This window comes from Protopterus annectens, chromosome 13.part0 (assembly GCF_019279795.1).
Source record: "Protopterus annectens isolate FY-2018-M chromosome 13.part0, PAN1.0, whole genome shotgun sequence".
Lineage (NCBI taxonomy): Eukaryota > Metazoa > Chordata > Ceratodontiformes > Protopteridae > Protopterus > Protopterus annectens.
The window spans coordinates 337,203,977-337,218,779 of NC_056747.1; the positions used below are offsets into that span (position 1 = coordinate 337,203,977).

Sequence of the window (14,803 nt, forward strand, 5' to 3'; positions counted from 1 at the left end):
GGCCCAGTGGACCTCCCCGGTTATCAAACTGGAAATAAATAAATAAAGTGACTGGCATTTGTAACTGTTAATAATTCCCTCCACCTTAACTAACGCCCCAGTTCCAGCTGAAGAAAAGCAACCCCAAGGCATGATACTGCCACCACCATGCCTCACCGTAGGGATGGTGTTCTTTTGGTGATGCAAAGTGTTGTTTTTGTGCCAAACATACATTTTGGAATTGTGGCCAAAAAGTTCAACCTTGGTCTCATCAGACCTTAACACATTTTCCCACATGCTTTTGGCAGACTTGATGTGCTGTTTTGCAAATTTTAGCTGGGCCTGGACGTTTTTCTGTATAAGAACGGGCTTCCATATTGCAGCCCTACCCCATAGCCCAGACATATGGAGAATACAGGAGATTGCTGTCACATGTAGTACACAACCAGTACTTGCCAGAAATTCCTGCAGTTACTTCAGTGTTGCTGGTGGTTTCTTGGCAGCCTCCCTGACCAGTTTTCATCTAGTCTTTTCATCAATTTTGGAGGGACGTCCAGTTCTTTGCAATGTCACTGTTGTCCCATATTTTCTCCACTTTTTGATGACTGTCTTCACTGTGTTCCATGGTATATCCAATGCTGTGGAATTTTTTTTGTACCCTTCCCCTGACTGATACCTTTCAACAAAGAAATCTCTTTGATACTTTGTTAGCTCTCTGTGAACCATGGCTTTTGCTGTAGCAGGAAACTGAGTAAATGTCAGGAAAATCCTACTAGGACAGCTGAACTTTATTTGAGGTTAATCAGTCTCTTTAATTGATGGCAGGTGTGTACCCAAGAAGACTGAATGTTGTAATTAAATCTAAAGGTATTTCAACAAAGTATTAGTTTAAGGGTATGCACACACATGCAACCAACTTATTGTGTTTTTTTTTTTTATATTTTTCCCCTCTAACAGATTTGTTTGTTTTTCAATTGAATTGTACAGGTTATAGGTCACATTAAAGGTGGGAAAAGTTTTGAAATGATTTACTGTGGTCTCATTTTTTATATCACAAAAACCTGGCATTTTAACAGGGGTTGTGTACACTTTTTAATACCCACTGTACATACATTCTTTGAACAGGACCATGACTTTTTGAAATTTTCTGTCTTACTCTAGTACAAGGATTGATTATTTAGATGTATATATACACAGATTAAATAGTATCTGTCTTAATACAGGCATTTATAGGAAGGCTTATTATAAGAACACTCTCTTGCACAGATGCAGTATGCATCCCACCTACGTCTTTAGGAATACAGTGAAGGGATAATGGCTTTTGCCCCAAAACTTTCAGGCATCTGCAAGAAAGCTGAAGATGAAGAAGAGTTTCACCTTTCAACACGACCGTGACCCCAAGCATACATCCAAATCTACAAAAGAATGGCTTCACCAGAAGAAAATTAAAGTTTTGGAATGGCCCATCCAGAGCCCAGACCTAAATCCAATAGATTATCAGGGGGTGACCTGAAGAGGGCTGTTGACAGATTTAAATATTGCCAAGTCACGATGTGCCATGGTGATGAAGATTTTTACTTTTGGCTGTTCCCATTAGGGGTCACCACAGCGGATCATCTGTTTCCGTTTCTTCCTGTCCTCAGCATCTTGCTCTGTCACACCAACCACTTGCATGTCCTCTCTCACCACATCCATAAACCTTATCTTAGGCCTTCCTCTTTTCCTTTTACCTGGCAGCTTCATCCTTAGCATCCTTTTCCCAGTGTACCCAGCATCCCTCCTCAGCACATGTCCAAACCAACACAATCTCGCCTCTTGGCTTTGTCTCCAAACCGTCCAACCTGGGCTGACCTTCTAATATACTTATTCCTAATCCTGTCTACCCTCGTCACACCCAGTGCAAATCTTAACATCTTTAACTCTGCCACATCCAGCCCTGACTCTTACCTTTTTGTCTGTGCCACTGTCTCCAACTCATATAACATAGCTGGTCTCACTACCCTCTTGTAGACCTTCCCTTTCACTCTTACTGGTACTCGTCTTCCTAAGAATGAATACTGTAATTAAATCAAAAGGTGCTTCAGCATATTATTAGTTTAAGGGTGTGCACACTTATGCAGCCAGCTTATTGTATGTTTTTTATTTTTTATACTTTTTTCCCCTAACAGATGTTTGTTTTTCAATTGAATTGTACAGGTTATAAGTCCCATTAAAGGTGGGAAAAGTTTTGAAATTATTTATTGTGGTCTCATTTTTCTATACCACAAAAACCTGGCATTTTAACAGGGGTGTGTAAACTTTTTATATCCACTGTAAGTCCTCCTATTCATCTGTCCATATGAAAAATCGACAAATGATATGTACCAGCTCATCTTAAACATATAGTCCTCCTCTCATAAAGCCATGACTATGTTGGCACTGGAAGTGCCCTAGCTATGTCATCCTTCCGTAAGTAGCACTTCCCATCAAAGGTAAATATATTATTATCAAGGATTATCTCCATGTTGTTGTTGTTTGTCTTTTCTGCTTTTCCCGGTTAGGGGTCGCCACAACGGAACTCCGGTCCACTAATGATTGGCAGTAGATTTTTTTTTTATGGTGCCGAGTTGCCAGCCCAACCTTCAGCAAAGGCACGCCCATTCACACATACTCGACTGCGGGGAGGACATGCAGACTCCACACAGAAGGCACTCCAGCCGAGAATCGAACAGGCGAACCTCTTGATGTGAGGCAACAACACTACCGCTGTACCACCGTGGCTATCTCAAGGATTATCTCCATAAACATACAAATTAAATCTAATAACTGATGTCTACAATCACTGTGTCTAAGTAAATAGTTCCTAACATGTTCAATACCAGTACTGTTCAGCATCATCATAAATAATGATTGTACATCTAGGGTGACAAAATAATAATTCAGCCTTTTCATTTGTAACCTAGTGAAGTTGTATAAAATCACTTAAGAATTGTTTGGAGTCCTTTAGGATGTCTTATTCTTCTCAAGTATGGGCCATAAGTGTTTTTCAACATATATCGAAAACAGTTCAATACACCAATTACGTCCTGCTACTGTCGCTCATAAAGAGGGATTCATACAGTCTTTATGTACCTCAGGAAGGCCTTGAGTCAAGGGTATCAAAGGCTTCTCAATCAGTAGAAATCTAAACAGGTCATGCAAGATTACTCTACTCAAAAAATAATAATTTAAAGCATTAAATATCCTTTTTTTCATCCTATTAATTTCATTCACATCAGTCATTAAGTAAAAGGATGCATCATTCAACATCCAATTCATAGAATCAAAATAGTACGTTCTATCCATTATCATGACCGGCCCCCTTTATCAGCCAGTCTAATCACTTTGGTTTCATCATACTGTAATGTAGTTAAAACAGATTGTTCTTTGTGAGTGAGATTAGTATATTCTTTCCTATTTCTGCTCTTCTTTCCACTGAAAGCATCATATAAATCATTCTCAACAAACATACTAAAAACATCAATAGATGTGTAGTAGGAATGTAGAAACTAGGTTTTCTTTAAGCATTACTGTTAGCCCGTTCAGTATTACCAACTCAGTTTTTAAAAGCACATTTCTAAGAAACAATTTAATGTCCAAGATGGTATCAAGTCACTTTGTTGCATTGGAATGAAAGAAAGACCTTTCTCCAGTAATCATTTCTCATCAGTTGTTAAAAGTCATCTGGAAATATTCCACATTATTGTATCACTGTCTATTTCCATATTTTCTTTAGAGATTGAATGGTACTGTGTTCTACTAGTAATTTCCTTATCGTAGATCCTGTGCTCCTGGACCAACTTCTGACCTTGAAAAGTTCCCAGTTTATAGGTAAGGGGAAGGCAGAGGAAACATCAGTCGGGTCTATATCACATAGTTGAAGCCTTATAATTTCGAACACGTAATGTCCGAACCATTATGTTCGAAGTTACAAAACTTCGACTATGCATAAAAAAAAAAAAAAAAACTGTTTTAAGCAGGGGGGCAAACCCCCCTACACCCCCCCCGCATGGGGGCTGCACCCGCTACTTAAGTATACCAACTCTGAGATGGCACCCCATTGAACAAATTGGAAACCTCCCCTTATGGAGACTTCCATTGAAATGCTTGAACTTTTAGAAATTCGAACTTGTGGTCTTGACCATATGAGATTCAAACTTGTAAAAGTTCAACTACGTGATAGGAACCCCATCAGTCAATGCATTAATATTGTTTGAAATAAGTTTTCTCTTCATGTCATTCCCTAAAGGTAACATTTGGGAAGTGTCTATGGATACTCTGTTGTCACTAGAACAAGTAGCAGAGGGCTGTACATTCACATGAGAAACTGTCCCATGACTTTGGGATTTCATAGGTCGAACACTGGCTGATTTCAGTTCCTCTCGTGACCCTTTATTACTGTCAGTGTCTAACAGCATGGATTTCTGTTACTGTTAAAAGTGTCAGAGCTGTTCTTACTCCATTTAAAAATATGACCATTCCTGAAGTTTGCTGTGCCCCTCTCAGTTTTAAGCAGTTTTTGTCGCAATAGTTTTCTCTCGTATATTAATATTGTATCTATCAGCCCATCTAAACTTTTGTCAGAGTGGCAGGAAAACATGCGTACAACTCCGATTTCTGCTCTTTTATACTCTCTTTCAAGGCATCCTCCTCAGGTTAAAAAAAAAGTCTAGCAGCAGTCATATAGTTATTGCTTACCTCCAGGTTTAACTTCTGCCATCTTGTAAGCAGCTCCAGACCTCTATGATAATCTGATGTTGCAGACACACCTCAAAATGCTGTCTGTCTGTCTGTAAATGCTTCAACTTAAGTAAATCATATTCCAATATGTCCATAGCAACACGTAATGCTTCAGGATCAAAATTAATGGCAACATTTCCTTCCACCTGCGGTGTAGCTTCAAAACAGCATTAGTGGATTTTCATTCCTGGTAATGCAGCACACAAGTCTCTCCATATGGGTCGTGAATTTATCACTTTGTCCAGGTTATGGTCAAGTTCCAGCTCTCTGGATTAACCTTCAGCCATGCTTCAAATAGTCGTAATAAAACAGATAAACACAAAAAGGGTGACAGCTGCGAGAATAGGTACTTCATTGCTAAATAAAAGTTATACATATCAAAAATGGCCATGGAATAAAACACGGTCAGAGGAACCATAAAAAGTTAGATTTAATCGACAAATCAGAGTTAAATTCAGGTAAAAAAAGGTAAGCACTTTGACATACAGCTTCATCAGACCATTAAAAGCACATATGTATCTTAATAAACTGCTTCATCTCTGAGCAATACGTACCTCTCCTTTGGAAAATATCTCATGTCATCCCCCTACACAAGGTGGCCCCTCTACAGACTTCACAAACTACCTTCCTGTTGCTATTCTCTCACCCCTTTCCAAAATCTTAGAAAAATGTATTCATCAACAATTATTTGACCATCTCCTTAACAACAGTCTCTTATCTAACTCACAAAGTGGCTTCTGACCAAAGCATAGTACTAATACTGCACTCATTAGTTTCACCAACACTGCACACCTCCTCACAAACGATGGTCAACTTGTCTCATCTGTCTTACTCTATATGTCCAAGGCTTTTGATACTGTATCTCACCAAATACTGCTCAACAAACTGGCAACTTATAACCTCAGTGTAACATCCCTGACTTGTTTTCATAGCTATCTTTCCAACACACAGCAGTCCACTAGATAGAAAAACAAACTACCCCCCTGCCTGCCTATCTCTGTGGGAGTCCCCCAAGGCTCTATCCTTGGACCCCTTCCTCTTTATCATATTTACTAATGAACTCAATTCTACTACCCAACTAGCCACTGTCATTCAATATGTCGATGATGGCTCTCTTATCTGCTCTGCCCCCTCAACCCAAGAATTACAAGTAATTGTACAAAAATCTCTCCCAAGATGTTGAAAAATACCTCACAAACCATCAACTCATTTTCAACCCAAGTAAAACTAAACTTATGGCCTTCTGCAACAGTAGAACTAAAATCAATCAAACCTCTTACCATTTACTCCTCTGATGGCACAAAAATTGAACCAATCAGTCAAACTAAACTTCTGGGTGTAACAATAGATGACTCTCTAAAATTCGACAAACATATATCACTAACAATTAAAAAAGTTCACATCAAACTTTGCTTCCTCTATAGAGCCAAACCTTTCCTAACAAACTATGCCATACTTTCCACTGCCAGATCCCATCTGCTTTCCACCCTTCATTATTGCTCACAAATCTTCACCAACCTGCACAAGACTGACTTTAGTAACCTTGAGAGCTGCTATAATAAAATAGCCAAATTTGCCATAAAGCTGCCTCACAAATCCCCCCCTGTACCTCACTTCACCAACTCAATTGGCTACCCCACCTACTAAGTTTCAACCAACTCACCATTTCACATATTATCATCCATAAACCTGATTACTGCCCTGCTGATTTTAACCTAGTAGAACCAAACACCACCCCCAGGATGCCTGATATCATCAGACAAACTACACTTAAAGGTAAAAAACTCCAAAAACTACTATGGCGACTGTCTTTATTGTAATAAAATGTCTAAATCCTGAAACCTACTGCCCCAGCAAATACTTACTACTCCCGACAATTGCAAGTTCAAACTACTCCTAATAGAAAAGCTTAACCACTGTCTATTCTCCTGCAACAACCTAGGATAACTCCTCAGTCCTGACTGACCTCTACACTAACATTGCATAAGTTTCATTCTTATTTCTCCGCTCTAGTGATATCTCTCATGTGAAAACATGCATGTGACTTGTCTGTCTCTTTCTATTGCTGTGTTGTTGTCTACTACTTGTTTTGGAACTTTTCTCCCCGGTTCTCTGCTGAAAACGGATCCCTGGCCCAGTTGGACACTAACCAGTAAACAAATGTTAGTAAATAAAGTTCCTCTCATGCTGCATGTCTGGCCTAAGATCTATCCATGAGAATATGTGTTGATACTTGAGGGATGTATGGGTATGGAAATCCTCAGAACTTTATTGCTGCAGTTCTGTGAAACAACACTCTGTGAGCCATAAGACTTGTAGCTACATTCAATAAGGATAGGCAAGTTCCCTGTTAGGGACCCTTTCTATTTTTCTTGTTTTTTAGTGTTCTTGATCTTATAGATCTTGTCTCCTACTGGGCATGAAGGAACCAGACACCCTGGAGCCTATACTCCACTGACCAGCCCCCAACGACAGGCAAGTTTGGAGTAAGGGAATCCCTGCAGATGTTATAGTTGTGGCTGCAACCACCAAAAAGGAACTAGTTTAACAGAGTTCCTCTGTCCATCCTCCAAGTAGAGAGTCTAGAACTTTGGACAGATTTGGATATGCTTAGGTGACCTTTGTCTTGTTGTCGCTCAACTACCTGGCACATTTTACTAGATTACAGAGGCACTTGATCAAGGAACTCTGTCTACCCCAGGTTCCATGTCGGCAGAAGAAGAGAGAACTTCTCCCAACTGACCACTCTGTAACCAACATATCCATTCCTCATGAGTGGTTCAGGCATAGCCATAAGGGGACATGCCCTGATGTGATTTTGTGGAGCTCTTTAAATCCTCTGTCATCAATGCTTCTTTTGATGGATCTTCCCTGTTTGGGCCCACAGTGCAAGACACACTTTCCTGCAGTAAACAAGATGGAAAGACATTGTCTGCTGTTGGAATTTGTTTCTGTACCCCACAAAGATCTTTCTCTAGGCATCAGCACGGTTGTAAGAAGATCTCAAGGACCTTTTCAGGACTCGTGCAGATTTCTCTCCCAGAGGCAGAGGGGGAAATAATAATGTAAGATGCCATCCTTGAGGCAGAGGGGGTCTGCAGAACCAAAGGTCTCAAGATTCTTTCTCAGGTAGGCCCTTTCAGTGCTCCTGAAAGGTTGCCTGACTGTTCTTTTCTGGGGGCAGTTAGAGGGCGCTTTTCCTTCCACCCAGACTCCTGCACAGCCATCACAAGAGATTCTTGGGTGCAAAAGGATCAAGAGGATACTTCATTCCCTTTTCACAAAGCCCCTCACAAAAGAGACATCTCCCTGATGTTCCACTCGGTCAGAGGGAGTTAGCAGCCTTAGAAATTCAAAAGCTGCTAGAAAAGAAAGTCATCCAAAAGGTCCCACAAGACCAAGCAGGATCCGGAATTTTCTCAAGGTTCTTTTTGGTGCCAAGGAAATCAAGGGACCTGAGACCTATTCTAGATCTCAGTCATCTCAGTTTGTGAAGATCTCCAAGTTCCGTATGGTCATGGTTCAGTCGATTCTGCCTCTTCTACAGAAGGATGACTGGATGTGCTCTATAGATCTTCAAGATGAGTACTATCACATCAAAATAAACAGGCGCTCTCAAAGATATCTGCCCTTTAGCTGGAAGCCAGTCATTACCAGTTCAGAGCACTGCCCTTTGGCCTCACCACAGCCCCCCAGGGTGTTAGCCAAATGTATGGCAGTGGTGGCAGCTTATCTCAGACTGCATGGATTCACAGTGTTTCCTTACTTAGACGACTGGCTCCTTTCTGCACCAACGAAGCATCTTCTAGAAAAGGCCAGGCATATCTTACTCCAGGTGTGTCCATTCCTAGGGAGCACAGTAAATCTTTTCAAGTCCCAACTATAACCATTTTAAATCTTGGAGTTTATAGTAGCTCACCTGGACACAGTCGGACTGTTCGCTTTCTTACCTCAGAGCAGAATTAATTCCCTAAGATTGCATGTAAGACAGATTCTAGACAGTCCTTCTCCTCCTGTGAGACTGGTTCTTCAAGCCTTAGGTCTGATGGCTGCAGCGATCAGCCCTGTTAACCATGGCTCACTTTCACATGAGAATTCTCCAGTGGACCCTGTCAGTACAATGATCAATGCTTCTGCATCCGTTGGAGTATCCAATAAAGATTTTGTGAACCTGCAAGGATTTCTACTTTGCTGGATCCTGTCCAACGAGCTTTGTCAGGGATGCTCTTTTATCTTTCCTCCCCAAAAGCCACGCTGACCATGGATGCCTCCCAGTTGTGGTGGGGGGCATTTCTTGGGACAGAATGTTCAGGGTACATGGTCCCCAAGAGAGACGAATTTGTATATCAATGTCTTAAAGATGAAAGCAGTCCTATTAGCATTGCAGGGCTTTCAGAACTCTCTCCCTGTAGGTACGATTGCTATCCAGACAGACAATATGTTAATGCTTTGGTACATCAACAAATGGGGGGAGCCAGATCTTATCCCCTTTGCCAAGAAGTACTGAGAGTCTGGCAATGGGCGATCTCCTCCAACTGCTTTCTTGTAGCAACTCACATTCCCGGACACACAACATCTTAGCTGACAAGTTCAGCAAATCCATCCTGAAGCCGCAAGAGTGGTCTCTCAATCCTGTAGTGACAACAGTGATTTTTCGTCACTGGGGTTAACCTTGCTGCAACCTCTTTGCCTCTCCCTTCAACAACAAGTGCGGCAGATTCTTTGCCCTAGCCACACCCCCCCCCCCTCAGGGAGTCACCAAGAGATGCTGTAATCCATGTTTGGCTCCCCTCCAAATTCCTATATGCTTATTCCCCCCCTTCCCTTAATACCCAAATTTCTCCAGAAAGCACAGTGGTTGAAGAGCAAGGTGAATCCTCATTGCTCCCTTCTGGCCTCGACAGGTGTGGTTCCTGTTCCTATGGTCTCATCTTCTTTGTCTGCCTGAGACACTGACCCCAGTCCAGATCTACCTTTGCATCCGCTGGGAATGATTTCTCCAATTTCAGTGACGGCTGGACAGTCCAGGCTTTCCTCTCCAGTTTGTTGGATTTTATCCTCTTCTCAAAAACCTTCTGTCAAGAAGATTTACAAGAGCAAATGGAAGAGGTTTTCTTATTGGGCAGAGCAAAGAAAGCTGAATCCATTTACAGCTGTTATTCATTCTATATTAGATTTTCTGTCTTCAATTTTTCAGGATGGTGCCAGTTTCTCCACTGTCAACGTCCATCATGCAGCCTTCTCTAATTACTACATAGGACACAATGCCTTCTCTGTGGTTTCTAAAATTTGTAAGGCTTTTCGGAAGGGTGCTCTTCTGCTTAGGCCTCCAGTAAGAGACTCTACTCCACCCTGGGTTCTTACTCTCCTGTTACAAACTTTAACCCAATCCCACTTTGAACCCTTGGCTAAGTCAGACCTAAAATTTCTGTCTTGGGAAACATTTTTTCTTTTGCCATTACGTCAGCAAGGCGAGTTTCCGAGCCTCAAGCATTCTCTTCAAAACCCCCCTTATTTGGGTTTTCACAAAGACACAGTGACCTTGCGTAGAAACCCCTCCTTCCTGCCAAAAGTTGTTTGAGTCAAACATGAATGAAATAGTCACTTTACCAGTCTTCTTTTCAAAATTTGACAGTAAAGGAGAATACATGCTGCATCTTTTAGATGTACATAGACAACTTTGTTAAAACAAAAACAAATTGGGAAAACCAGTATCTAAAGTGACCTTAGCTAAATGGATAACAGATTGCATTTCCATTGTATATTCTGTAAGAGGGTTGTCCTTACCTAAATCTCCAAAGGCTCATTTGCCTAAATCCATGGCTACTTCATCTGCTTTTTGGGCCAGAGTTTCAATTGATGTTTAGTGCAGTGGCCAGTCGGTCCACTTCCCATACCTTTATTGCTCATTACAAGTTGGGCATCGTATCCAGGTACAGGGTTGCTTTTGGCTCTGCGGAATACCTTTCCATGAGGGCCACCCAAGATTATTGTAGCTGGGGACTCTGTCCCATACATTGACGAATGAATAAAAATGACAACATCAGATATTAAACATTATGTACTCACCATAACTATGCATCTGTGTTGTCCATTTTCATTCTTCCAAAACTCCCCACCCTCCTTCCCCCAATCCTTATTCTTTGGAAGTGGCCTGATGAGGTATATGGGAAACATTGTCCCCAGTTTGTGCCCCTACTCTTTTTCTGTTCTGTTTCTTGGTATAATTTATTGTAAGTATTTTTGCCTTCAGGCACATTTAATAGCAGTATACTCGATCTGAGGTAATCTGGCAAGTGAGGAGGCATTATGAGTAAAAGGAGGAGCTCGAGAGTTTGATCCAAGAATCTAGAGATTGGTTGAGTCAGATCCGATACCCATATGTTGAGGAAGAATGAAAACGGACAACACAGATGCGTAGTTATGGTGAGTACATAATTTTAATTTAAATGCTCTGAATCCCTAATATTATAATATTTCTTGAGATGGTTTTCCTAAATCATGTCTGCATGCTTTTCTGACTTTTTTGTGAACACTTGACATCTAATTATGCTCTTGATAACTATTAACAGGTTTGCTGTGTTAATTTTTTTACTTTTGCCCTTATTTTCTCTTAAGAAAGCAAGATGTGTTGTAGCAAATTGTTTGGAGGGGCTTTTGGAAGCTTAATGTCATAAAAATAAAAGTATCGACAAGATCTTTTTAAAATTGGTCTTTGATTGCAGATGTCAGAGTTAATAGTGGTTGCTTAGAGTATGTTATTTAAATTCTTTTGTGTTGCTATTTTATTAGATGACTGGCAAAAGTCTTCCTCAGTGTAGTCATCCTTAACTGTATTAGAACCTGAAGTTCATTGCCACTTCTTTGAATATGTCATTGCCAAGAGCAAAACTTACTGGTAGTATAGTGTGTGAGGGTACCTTCCTTTGTCTTTACACTGCAGTCTTCAGTTAAGGGCAGAGGGTTAAGGGGAGCTGACCTGCTTTTATAAATTGTAGTTTAGATACTATTTCTGCACTAGGTGATATTCCTGAAAGGCATAGCTCAGTAATAATCACATTTGGTTAGCTTCACAATTGGCATTTCATATATTTTGCATAGATGACAACACTGCATAGTTTTAGAAAGAAAAACAGCAGTAAATTACTAATCATTAAAGACATCAGTGTGAAATTTGCCTTCTGGAAGCAGTTGTTTTAAATAGGACAGTGATATTTCATACCCTCTTCAGATTCTCCTTTGCCACAGAATGAGAATTGAATTGCTTTACCTGTTTTACCCACATCACATTTTCCTTGCAGATTAATGTCACTTTGTGTGGGGTGATACATTTACAAACTATTTATTGAGATCATTTTAGTTATGCCTCAGTAGTTTATAGTCAGTGTTTTGTTTGAATGAGCCCTAGGGTGAGACATACGATTAATAAGTTGTGTAACTTCCATTTGTGGGCTTTCGTACTAAATACACAACATCATCTGTTGAGGACATAAATGAAAGCCAAATTTGTTTTTTTAACACTGTACAAGAGAGGTTTTCTCTTTATTAGTTTGCATATTTTTTCCAGGCATTACAACAACGCAACCAACAGTCACAGGATCACCTCAACGCCCGCAGACATCTCTTGCACAGTTGCCACTTAATCTTAATGAATCCAGGAGGCAACAACCCCAGCAACTCTCCCCAACACTCCCTCCGCTTTCTCCTATTACACAGGTACAGCACTTTGCTTTTTAAGTGTACTGAATGTGAAAATGCTGCATCAAAATAAGAGTATCATCATGTAATTTAGTGCAGTCAGATCTCAATCTGGAATTCAAAGAACAAGTCAGAATACCCCTCTTGTTTTGATTTTCTTTTCAGTGCAATAGTGAGGAAATTTTTGGTATTAATGCTTTCTGTGTGTCATGTATTTTTGTTATTTGCTTACCAGTAAAAGACATTTTATTTGTGGGTCAGCTTTGCAATTTTGAAAGTGATGTTTGTGAGTACCATGAATTTTTTAAAGTATTCCTTCCCTTTCCCCTGAAATGTAGCAGCCTCAGAGGTGGTATATGTAGAATTTGGGGGAGGGGGGGATGCAGCTGCAAAGCCACCACATGAGGTATAGGAAGCACAGCATCCCTGCAAAAATAAATCAATTTAAAATGTCCAGTTTTACATTTATTACCATTCTTGGTTATTGGCTTCACAGTTTCAGTAGTGAATTTTTTACTTATCATACAGTACATCATTTTCATTACTTACAGGAATGCCATTTTCAGGTTGTTTCATTTTCTAATTCCTGTTCTGTCCATCTGCCACTTCGTTGAACAACCTAATTGATGACCATCTTAAGGACTACGGCTAGAATATTATCCCTTGCATCAGGGAATTAACTGGAAGCAACATTTCTTCTAAGCAGGCATCTGGAGCTGTCAGATGTTTCCAGAGGGGGGCTGTGATATCCTCTGTATGCTAAGGGTATCAGCAGACAACTCTATATGAATATGTTTCTTATGACAAGAAACATGCAGTTGTCAGGTCAGCAGCATCTTCCAGGTGACTTTGAGAGTGATAAGTACTCTAGTTTTTGACACATTTATTTCTGACATATTTGCTAAGAGTTCACTATGGTTGTTTTTTTTTAACTGTTTGGGGAAGGGGGGGGGTTGTTCTTGACTTCCACAGAAAAAAAAATCTCAGTTTTTTTGTGAGAGTCAAATTCATTTAAAAGGCTGCTACCTCCTTGCTTTTTTGCTTGTGTAAAGATTATAAAGTATCCACTTGTTTTCACTGCAAAGTATTTAATAAGATGGCTTTTTCCATTGCAACTGAATTCCTAGGACCTTTCTGGAGTGCAGCAATGTCTTACATTGAGCCAATGGATGTTCACCCCCATCTGCCATTAAGAAGGCTTTTACAAGCAAAGGAAAGAAAAAGGCCATGAAAATAATATGCATCAACACTGGAAAATGAAGAAGCCTAAGAACCTGTGAAGGATTCTGTGGGTAGGGGACACATGGTCTTAGGGGCTCTGCCAGTGTGACACAGGCCTGACCTAACCAGTTCTAGTAAGGCACAGCCTTGTCTGCCACGGCCAGTGTTCCTCTTGCTTCAGAGTATCCACATGTATTAGCCCCCCCTTGGAGGCAGGCAGTGGACTCCCAACATCAGAGTTTTCAAGGAAGTTTCTTCCCAACCAAGTGCCACTTCTTGGGCATCTCAGTCAACCCCTCAGTTGTAGTGGCTGCCATTTATTTCCCTATCCCTGCACTTTCATTTTGCAGGTAATGAGATCAGACCTACAGTTGTCTACACTGACAGCATCTTTTCTGTCTCATGAAAGTACATAGTGGCATGGCCAAATCTCTTGAGACATCTGCCTTGTGATATGGTACCCCTACCAAAAGGAAGAAAGACCTCTCCCTGTAAGAGACACCTGATTATTATCAGAAAAGCGTATGTGGTCTTTTCAGTCTGAGTAGACTGCTTTTTGGGCTGTGATGTGGACAGTAAAAACTCCATAATCTCTGGGTTTTCGTAGAGGATATTTTTTGAGAACATTTTAAATTGGGTGAATGGTGGGGGTCAAGGAATTATCAGACTTTTTAAAATGGTATCTAGGGTTTTGAGTGGGGGGGCAAGCTCACCTCGATCCTTCTGGTCATTCAGGTCTTCAGAGGTGCATATCAAAGTACTGTTAGAGCCGTACTCCCAGGCCCCCCCCCCCAAGAAGTCTAACCAATTTTATAGAGTCCAAAAAGAGCGCAAGTACCTTAATAAGAACGCAGTAGCATATCCATATTTGTTTACAAGAACACGAACAATTGATTGTAGATTAGCATTTGGGACTTCCAGTCCGGCCTTTCTTGGGTAGCCCTGTTTCAAAGATTCATACAGTGTTACTAGACTAATAACTCAGGGGATCTTTTTAATTCTTGCCAAGTTTTCCCAAAAGGATAATGAGATCTTGTATCCAAATATGGCATTGCTAAATTCTTAATTTCGAAACTACAGTTTATTTTAGAAGTATATAACCTATGCTTCCCAAGTAGAGGCGTGTCAGGTGAATCCAGTATTATAC

The 14,803-nt window shown here is 40.6% G+C and overlaps 1 protein-coding gene across 1 annotated transcript in view; it reads left to right on the forward strand.

Moving 5' to 3' along the window:
* Positions 1-14,803, forward strand: part of CRTC1 (CREB regulated transcription coactivator 1) — a 1,948,027-nt gene that overhangs the window by 1,315,632 nt on the left and 617,592 nt on the right. Inside the window, exon 9 of the mRNA XM_044053956.1 lies at positions 12,305-12,453. Coding sequence (XP_043909891.1) covers positions 12,305-12,453 — 149 coding nt within the window. The remainder of the gene's footprint in view (positions 1-12,304; positions 12,454-14,803) is intronic.